The following is a 10,015-nucleotide window of genomic DNA, read 5'->3' as shown; positions in this document are numbered from 1 at the left end:
AGTTACAGGAAGTACGAGACTCTCTCTTCTCGCGAGAAGAGGGGAGTGGGGGAGGGACAGGGGCTAGGAGCGTTACCAGGGAAACAGCCGTTGGATTTGTGGCGCCAGCTCAGGTGAGGGGAGAAAGCTGAGCCGGAAAAATTCAGACCAGTTTCTGAGCCCGCAGTAAAAAGTAATAACTATAAGAAGCTGAATTTCTATATATTAATATAACTTTAGCTTCCTTAGGGCGCTTATGGACGCATTTTTTTTTGTTTTCGGTACGCGGGCCTCTCCCGTTGCGGAGCACAGGCTCGGGACGCGCAGGCTCAGCGGCCATGGCTCACGGGCCCAGCCGCTCCCATGTGGTATCTTCCCGGACCGGGGCACGAACCCGCGTACCCTGCATCGGCAGGCGGACTCTCAACTACTGCGCCACCAGGGAAGCCCTATGGGCACATTTTAAAGCAGATTTTATTAAGCAGGGTGGCCAAGTGTAGGATACAGTGTACTTGATGATGGGTCCAGACACCATCAGCAATGACAAAGCATTTCTCATACCTCTGTGTTTAAAAAAAAAAAAAAAAAATTAAGTGTTCTGACCCGATGTAAATTCTAAAATATCCGTGTAACGAGGGTGCAGCAGTAACAAGAAAAACCAAATTGTTTTGTTAAAGTTGTTAGTGGTTTTGAGGGTTTTTTTCCTAAAAAAAACCACTCTTTACTTTTCCTGCATATTCTTTGGAAGAATTTCTAATCCTGAGGAAAAGGTTCATCAGGGAGTTCAGTTTGCTTTTTTTTTAAACATCTTTATTGGGGTATAATTGCTTTACAATGGTGTGTTAGTTTCTGCTTTATAACAAAGTGAATCAGCTATACATATACATGTTCCCATATGTCTTCCCTCTTGCGTCTCCCTCCCTCCCACCCTCCCTATCCCACCCCTCCAGGCTGTCACAAAGCACCGAGCCGATATCCCTGTGCCATGCGGCTGCTTCCCACTAGCTATCTACCTTACTACGTTTGTTAGTGTGTATATGTCCATGACTCTCTCTCACCCTGTCACAGCTCACCCTTCCCCCTCCCCATATCCTCAAGTCCGTTCTCCAGTAGGTCTGCGTCTTTATTCCTGTCTTACAGTTTGCTTTTATCTAACAAATACAAACGCCCACAATGTGCCGCTGAGCCGCGCGAGGATGTGAAAATAAAATCTTCCCTGGTTACCACTTGGAGGAGCTTAACCCGGGGGAGGCCGGTAGGTTCTCTAGAAAGGCAGGTGAGGTGGGGCGCAGTGAGCCCCGAGGAGTCGCGGCGGGCCCAGCCCTGGATCCCCGCGAGCTTCCTGGAGGAGGCGAGGCGACGAGGGCCTAAAGCAGACCGGCATGGTCCAGGATGCGTGCGCAGGGTCTAGAGACTTGCTCGTGGGGATGCAAAGTGTGCCTCTAATAAAAACATCATGCCGTGTCATAATAAGCTAACGGATTGTTACATCTTGTACGTCCCAGTGACCAAAATTTTTTCCTAAAATGCTCCTAAGGTCCAATAGAAGAAAATGAAGTTTCCTCGTGGTATTGCATGTTAATGAAAATCTGGTATGCTGTGCTCTTAAAGATCTAACCAATTTTTTTGAAGTGGAGTTTTATATTTTTTAGATTGCCTTAGCAGCAATGGTGTTTTGCTCTAGTTTTAGATATAGAGATGAACTAACTTGAAAATTGTGCAAATGTACAGTCAAAATTAGAATACGAGTTTCGTCCCCAACCCATGTCTGACTCTTTCATAAGAAGAAATTGTGCATGTTTGATGTAATTCACAACAGGTACATCTATGTTTTCCCTCTTAATGTAATCTATGAATTACTGTGCATTTATTCAAGGCTTAAAAAGGAACACGACTACTACCTAAATTAGATGTATTGTTGGCATTATGTATTAGTTTGCTAGTGTTGCCATGGCAAAATACCACAGACTGCGTGGCTTAAACCACAGAAATTAATTTTTTCACAGTTGTAGAGGTGGAAAATCTGAGATCAAGGTGCCAGCAGGATTGGTTTCTCCTGAGCCTTGTGTCCTTTGGCTTGCAGATGGCCCCTTTCTCTCTGTGTCCTCACATGGCCTTTTTTTCCTGTGCTTGCACATCCCTTATGTCTCTTCCTTTTCTCATAAGAACAAGAGTCATTTTGGATTAGGTCCCCATCCTTATGACTTCATTTAACCTTAATTACCTCTTTAAAGTCCCTATCTCCAGTTATAGCCAAATTGGGGCTTGGGGCTTCAACATAGGCATTTTGGGGAACACAATTCAGTCAATAATACATTAGGACTCTGTATGTTAATTTACAATGATATGATATATATCAAAGAGACTGAAAAAAATGAATGGATACCTCAGAGACTTAGATTTTAAAGACATTAAAGTACTTCCCTGGTGGTCCCTGGTGGTCTGCGCTTCCAATGCAGGGGGCATGGGTTCGATCCCTGGTCGGGCAAGTTCTGCATGCCATGTGGTACAGCCAAAAAAAAAAAAAAAAGACATTAAAATACTGTATTTAAAGAAAATACTGTATATACAAGTTTCAGGACAAAAAAAAAGAAAAAGATTATGGCAGAATGCACCGTATTGAGATATGGGGCATATACCTTAAACTTTCATAGAAGTGATTTAGACAGATCTTCCAAAAACTTAGTAATCCAAGAAATGTTTGTCAGTTCCTGTCATAGTTACTGAAGAATATGTCATAATAGGTTGCCAAGGAAGTTGTCGTACACATGGAGTGAAGTACTTCCCAGTCTTCTTCATCCCTTTGAGGGGAATATGTTCAAGAAGCCATCATGGGAGACCTTTTTTCTTTATTTTGGGAGGTGGATCCTCCCCCCATACCTACAAGTTTTACCATTCCAAATCAAGATTATGAATGCCAGAAGGGTGACTCTTGTGAGACAATAGGGAACTTCCTGCTTTGGTATTTTGTCATTATATTGGTCTTCTCCCAACCATTATATTGGTTCTTCTCTCGGGCTTCTGTCTGGGTAGGATATCCTTTTTCATTTTAAATAATATATTTACTGTATACTAGGGGATTTTCCATAAAATAAATTTATTTTACATTGGTGAAACTACTTTTTAAAAGTTTGTCTTCTAGTTTTAAAAATAATGCAGTATCATTCTAGAGAACCCAAGAATATAGAAAAGGATGAAGAAGAAAATTTAAACTACTGTAATCCTATTTCCTAGATATAACCACTGTTAACATTTTGGAGTATGTTCTTCTAGTTTTTTTCTTTTTCTGCATCACAGTATATCTCTCTTCATCTGTCTGTCTTTGATCTTAGATGGTTGGCATTATATTTTATATATTTTTATAACCTGCTTTTTTAAACTTAATATTATATTGTAATCATTCCTCAAATTATATTTACATAGCAGCACTCTTAACGACTACATAATTTTGTCTTATGGTTGCACCGTAACAAATCTGCAATTTTGAGATATTTAGGTTGTTCTCAGTTTGTCCAAATGCTAAGTAATACTGGGATAAACTTCCCTACTGGTTAATGACCTCCAAATTCCTTTTGTAGCTGTGTAATTCTAATCAAAGATACAGAATTTGTCATATATATAGGATACATGTTGTAGGATTTTGGGTTTTTAGAATGAGGCATTACATTCTCCACATAGAAAAAGATACAGAACTAAACTAAACAGAGCTAAAGTCACCACTCTAGACCACCTGCTGGGGAAAAAATGCCATCCTAAGGAGTGAGATAGCCCACTTAATCAGGGCTGTGATGCTCCCACATATTAGGAGTAACTGAGGTCTTATAAATTGCTGATGTGGAATCCTTGCTGACCATTAATACCAGGCTGATGATTAATAAAACCACCACTGGGTTTCCCTGGTGGCGCAGTGGTTGAGAGTCCGCATGCTGATGCAGGGGACACGGGTTCGTGCCCTGGTCAGGGAAGATCCCACATGCCGCGGAGCGGCTGGGCCTGTGAGCCATGGCCGCTGAGCCTGCGCTTCCCGAGCCTGTGCTCCGCAACGGAAGAGGCTGCAACAGTGAGAGGCCCGCGTACCGCAAAAAAAAACTCAAAAAATAAAACCACCACCATTTAGCATTACAGCCAGAGCACTAGGCTGGCAATGGTCAGCTAGGCTGAATGCTGTTATTAACTCTAGATGGAGAGGAGGAGGTTTGTTATGTCTATGCCAGCTGGATTCCATTGTAATAATCAAAGACTCTTCCCCTCATCACCTCCTCCCCCTAAAAAGAAGTTTCATCTAAAGTCTAAATGCTTAAGATAGATACTTTGCCAAAAGAATATTTAGAATAGTGATAGCTTATACATGTCTTAGACTCCCTAGCTAAGTACATTGAATTTGTCTAGCCTGGCAAGAAAAGCTACTTTAGAAAATTAACAAAAAATTGAAATTGATTCTTGGCAATTTCATCATGAAGACCCCCTTGAGAGGTCTAAGTTCTTTCTCTGCTCCCTTGCTTGCATCAGCTTTTGGAGTCATAGAGCCCTGAGCTTCAAGGACCTCAAGAGAGCTTATGGTCCAGCCTCCTGCTTGTAGGCAAGTAAGATATCAGTATCTATCCTTTGTATTTTTATTGATAAAGCCCAAAGAAATTAAGTGACTTGTCCAATGACACATGAGTGGTTATGACAGAGAGGAGAATAGACCCAGGTTTCCTGTCATATCATTTGTTTGTTTCATAGCATAGTTGAAATGTTGAATTATATCTATTCAGTGCTGATTAAAACCTTAATTATCTTAGAGGTTTTGTCTTTCACTTTGTACCCTTATGGCAACTATAATCCACTCAACTGCTTCTTCTAAAGGGTCCCAGATTTGAAATCTGAGAACCACATGAGAGCTAGTCAAAAAGGATGGAATTTTTCCTTCACTTTGAACTTCATTTTCTCTGCTAAATTATGAACATTTATTTACAAACCTTGAAGTAATGGTAAAAGCGTGATGGAAATGTGGTGGTAATTATCCTCAAACATGAAGCACACTGATTTCCTCTGGATTTGCCACTATCTAAGATGCATGTACCCTTTTGCTCTCAGAGATTATATATACTATATTTAGTTTATATATATTTTTAGTGTTTATTCAGACAGCTAGTGCTGGAATTTTTCCAAACAAAACCAGTCCAGGCTCTTCTTTTTGCATATGTTAAGTGGCTTGGTAAAATCACAATGGAAGAAAGGCAGAGCCATAGCCCAGATCTCACCACTGTCCTACCCTACACTTCAGGGCAGGCACTTCTGCTGTTTTCACTCAGCTGAGTCACACACAAAGACACTTAATAAAATGCTTTTGGTAACCACAGTTCATATGATTCCACTTAGCTTGATGTAAAATCTTTCTTTTGATTCTGTGATTACATTTTGATTTGACATCAAGTCAAATATGGAAGCTTTCCATGAAAAAGATATAAACCTAATAAGTGTTTTAAAACACTTTCCCCCCTGAATTACAAAAGTACCCATTATAGAAAATGTGGACATTATAGGAAAGTAGAAAAAATGAAATAAAAACCACTCCAGATTATATAGAAATAATCAACTACTGTTAACTTTTTAAGATTCATAAACTTCTAATATTTTAATAATCATCTCTATACATTTTAAATTTAAAATAAGGCCACCCAAAAACATTTTTAAAAAACAGGTATCTTAAAAGAGGATTTCACTGAAAGCTTTCAGAGAATGATTTCAGTAACCCAAAAAGCAAAGAGGTACCTCGTTAGAGAAACTTGCCTGCCATTGTGGAGATCAGGTATTAAGAAAGGAGTGGACCAAAGATCTTAGATTGCAGTTATGAATAACCAAGTGTGGTACTTTTCAACCCAGAGGCAGTATGACTTTCTACATAAATTCATTTTTTCCCTAATTGTAGACAATTTGAAGAATTAGAAGGAAAACAAATCAGTTTCAACACTCAAAGCCACTATTGCTAACACTTGCGTACATCCCTTAGTCTTTTTTCTTTTCATATTTTTAGCTAACTTGTGATCATACGGCATATATAAATTTGCATCTTGATTTTTAACTTAATATTATAACATTTATTTCCTCATGTTAGAACATACTTTTATTATAATTTTTACAACTATATATTGTATGATTACATCATAATTTATTTAACTATTGCCTCCTTTTTTAAAAATTTATTTTTGGATGCATTGTGTCTTCGTTGCTGCTTGTAGGCTTTCTCTAGTTGCGGTGAGTGGGGGCTACTCTTTGTTGCGGTGCGTGGGCTTCTCATCGCAGTGGCTTCTCTTGTTGTGGAGCACAGACTCTAGGCATGAAAGCTTCAGTAGTTGTGGCACGTGGGCTCAGTAGTTGTGGCTTGGGGGCTCTAGGGCGCAGGCTCAATAGTTGTGGCACGTAGGCTTTGTTGCTCCACAGCATGTGGGATCTTCCCAGACCAGGGATCGAACCCTTGTCCTCTGTATTGGCAGGCGGATTCTTAACCACTGCGCCACCTGGGAAGTCTGAGCCTACTTTTGAATTTTGTATTTATATTACCCTAATTACATTGGGATAAATATTTCTGTACATAAATCTTTCTCTCTTTTGGAGTTTATTTCCCAGTGATAGATTCCCAGAATTATTATGTGCCAAAAGTGTTATGAGTATTTCTAACATACTTGATATATTTTGAAAGAGTTGCTTTGTATGCGTATCTTTTAGCAAAACCATTTTCAGCATCAAAAAGTGGGACACGTGAAAAATGGGACAAATATATTTATGGAATATTGGGGCAGAATATTTGAAATTAGAACTATTCAAAGAAATCAATTTCTTCTAGTTGCCATATTCACAGGTAATATATTATGGTTGCATTGTGGAGGAAAGTTTCGGAAGGATTTAGGAGATATAAGTCTATGAATTCATATAAAGATCTTAAAGAATTATCATAACATGACCTGATAAAATGTCCTTTAAAAAGTAATTTAAAACTGGGACTTCCCTGGCGGTCCAGTGGTTAAGACTCCGTGCTTCCACTGCAGGGGGCGTGGGTTTGATCCCTGGTCGGGGAATTAAGATCCCACAAGCTGTACATTATGGCCAAAAATATTAAAAAAAGTAATTTAAAACTAATCCTAGTACTATCATATCTGTTTTTAAATGACATTTAAACGATATTTCTCTATAAAATCAGTGAGTATAAGAAAACTTTGTAACTAATAGCTTCTCATCAGTATTATTTTCTCTCAATCTTTGTTCCATTTTGCTGGGTTCAAAACATTTTGGTAGATCCTGCTATCAAAGCATGGTCTTCTTAATGGGCAGCAGAAGTAGGATCACAATAATAGGAACTCAGTAAGTATTTATTGAACTGCACTGTTTAAAATTAGACATTGTCAAAGGGCCCAAGGCAATAGTGTTTCTTAACAAGTAAATACGAGGGAAAAACAACCAACTGAGATCACTATTACTAATCGATATTTCTGAAACAGATGTCTGAGAAGAAAGAGAATGAAGACAATGGAACAAGCAGTTCGCTAAGTAAAGGTGAGAGCCAGTGCATATTTGATATTGGACTATGATGAGAGAAATATGTGTTGTGTGTGGAAAGCGAACAACACAGGTAAATAGCGAAGAGTGTTATAGAGCCTCCCCAGACCTGTGGTGGCCCACTGGATGAACACCTTGCTTTGGTGCAGAAGGACTGCTTAGCTACTTCAGCAAAGCTGCTAGAGGCTATAAATTACTGGTAGGTAGAGTTCAAGCTGTCTTTTCATTCCTCAGCATTCTCCCGTCACACAGCTTGCCTTTCACACACATTTATTGCTAGTGTTACCACAGAACTATGAGCTATATATGACATCTTTTTCAATAACCTATAAATAGTGGTGTGCTGATAAATGTCTAACAACTGGCTCTCCAAAAATGTGTGTATATATCATTTAAATACATACATACATGATATACATAAAGGATGTATATCAGACAATTTACAAATAATAAAACATATAATACACTTTATGGTAAATTCCATATAGGCCACTGATTCTCACAAAATACTTTCTTTGATTATAGCCTTAGCCAACCTATAGCTGCAATAGATGAACGAGTGTAGTTCTAATATGCATGTTATTGATACTTTCATTTAAGTTAAGGAGTAAGATGAAAGAAACAGAAAGATGTACGTTGGAACTGAACTTGGTTGTTAATGATGTGTATGACATCTTTGTTGAGCTGGATAATAGTTTTAGAATACTCTGGAAGAATATTTCCTCATTTTTGGGTGCTATTCACAATATAGCGGCTATAGGCATGACACCTTTAAATGTAATCTATGTCAGTAACATGTTCTCCATTACTTTAAGTCTAGACAATCAAGAAAACCATAAGTGAAGACCTGATTCTTAGTGCTTGTTGATTTTTATTCCCACCAAAACTAATTTCACGTTACCAACATGATGTCACTGAACATAGGAGTTAGGAAGAGATGCACAGTAGCACATCATTGCATAGTATTTCTGATATCCAGAGACAACAGACATAAATAGTAGCTTCAAGAGCAAACCTCACAATAAAATCTAGTAAAATAATTTAGGAAGTGATGAGTTTTGAGTATTTATTACATTTATTTGTAACAAATTGATTTAGTGGTAAGTTTATACAATTTAATTTTTACCAATAACTGTGTTTAACAGCCATCTTGCAAAATTCCTGAAAGTTTATCAGTTCTTGTGAACTGGCTGGTGTGAGCCAACTCCAGCACACTAGTGTATAAAGAGAAGATCCTTTTTAGTTTTCTGCTACCCAAATCATATTCATATACACGCTTGCATCTTTAAGCCGTCAAGGCAAAGGTAAAAAGGTCCTTCTCTGGAAAAGTTTGGAGACCTTTCCCTTGATATTATATCAAGGGTCCATGAAACTTCAAAAGTAATATGTCAAGCATCTATCTGACCCTTTTGGTTTTTAGGAGTTTTGGTATGGTACTGGAAAATGAAGTCAGCTGCCAACACTTGCAAATGAGTGGGGAAAAGTGGTGGCTTGGCAAATGGCAGCAAAGAGTGAGCCCACGCGATAGGCTTCCTTTTTAGGTAAGATGAGATTATAGTAACCAGCAATGTGCCTAACTTGTTGATTTGTTTCATTGTTGTTAGCAAGCAAAGATACTTCCTATAAGCGGCAAAACAAAGATGGTGCCAGGGATTCTTTGCAAATGATGACAAAACCAAAGCAGAACCAACTTCCTCTTGTAACTGACTCAGAAGTGGCTTTGGTCAATGCATATCTTGAACAAAGACGAGCGAGGCACCATTCTGAATTCAGCCGGGTGAATCAGACACAACCTGACAGTGATACTACTGAGTGTGAGAGTGAAGTATCTAACTCGGGAGCCTCCTCTTGGAAGGAGAGTGAAAGTGAACACCACCAATCACCAGCCAGTATTAAGAAGAGAAAAATAGCTCAGAGGCAAAGGAATGTGGGAGGTTGCCAAATCAGGGAAAGGCCCTGCCTCCACTGCAAAGCCATGAGAACCAATGAATGGCTGACCCGCCATTTCCTTAAAAAACGCTAACAACCCCAATGCAGGGAGGTATTCAAGAATGAAATTCTGGACCTGGTATTAACATAAAATTCAGTAAATTTTGAATTTTATCTAGTCCTTACCTTACTTGAAGCCAAATGAAAGAGATGAATGAAACACAAAAAATGACCAGAGCTCTAGGTGAGGAGGCTTTTACAATAAAGTCTCTCTACTAACAACAAAAACATTCTTGGAATGCAAGAGATAAAATTTCAGATAGGGCTTCCCTGGTGGCGCAGTGGTTGAGAGTCCGCCTGCCAATGCAGGGGATACGGTTCGTGCCTCGGTCTGGGAGGATCCCACGTGCCGCGGAGCTGCTGGGCCTGTGAGCCATGGCCGCTGGGCCTGCGCGTCCGGAGCCTGTGCTCTGCAGCGGGAGAGGCTGCGGCAGTGAGAGGCCCGCGTACCGCAAAAAAAAAAAAAAAAAAAAAAATTTCAGGTAATTCTTTGTCCAAAAACAGACCA

The 10,015-nt window shown here is 39.3% G+C and overlaps 2 protein-coding genes across 2 annotated transcripts in view; both read left to right on the top strand.

The window, feature by feature from the left end:
* The first annotated feature begins 63 nt into the window (after nt 1-63).
* The window catches only part of CPA2 (carboxypeptidase A2), a 48,747-nt gene continuing 38,795 nt past the window's right edge, over nt 64-10,015 (top strand). Inside the window, 2 exon segments of the mRNA XM_032642561.1 lie at nt 64-113; nt 7,461-7,515. The gene's annotated coding sequence lies outside the window, so the exon portion shown is untranslated.
* Nucleotides 2,811-9,541, top strand: SSMEM1 (serine rich single-pass membrane protein 1). The gene is made up of 3 exons (XM_032643075.1): nt 2,811-3,008; nt 7,461-7,515; nt 9,123-9,541. The coding sequence occupies exons 1-3, from the start codon at nt 2,811-2,813 to the stop codon at nt 9,539-9,541; spliced, it is 672 nt and encodes a 223-aa protein (XP_032498966.1).

The sequence above is a fragment of the Phocoena sinus genome, chromosome 9 (genome assembly GCF_008692025.1).
Source record: "Phocoena sinus isolate mPhoSin1 chromosome 9, mPhoSin1.pri, whole genome shotgun sequence".
Taxonomy (NCBI): domain Eukaryota; kingdom Metazoa; phylum Chordata; class Mammalia; order Artiodactyla; family Phocoenidae; genus Phocoena; species Phocoena sinus.
This window is presented reverse-complemented; position numbering and strand designations above follow the sequence as displayed.

Coding starts and splice junctions, on each gene's coding strand:
- SSMEM1 (XM_032643075.1), top strand. CDS start 2,811: ATGGGAGACCTTTTTTCTTTATTTTGGGAGGTGGATCCTCCCCCCATA. Junction 3,009..7,460: donor TCTCTCGGGCTTCTGTCTGG/GTAGGATATCCT, acceptor TTTCTGAAACAG/ATGTCTGAGAAGAAAGAGAA. Junction 7,516..9,122: donor AAGCAGTTCGCTAAGTAAAG/GTGAGAGCCAGT, acceptor CATTGTTGTTAG/CAAGCAAAGATACTTCCTAT.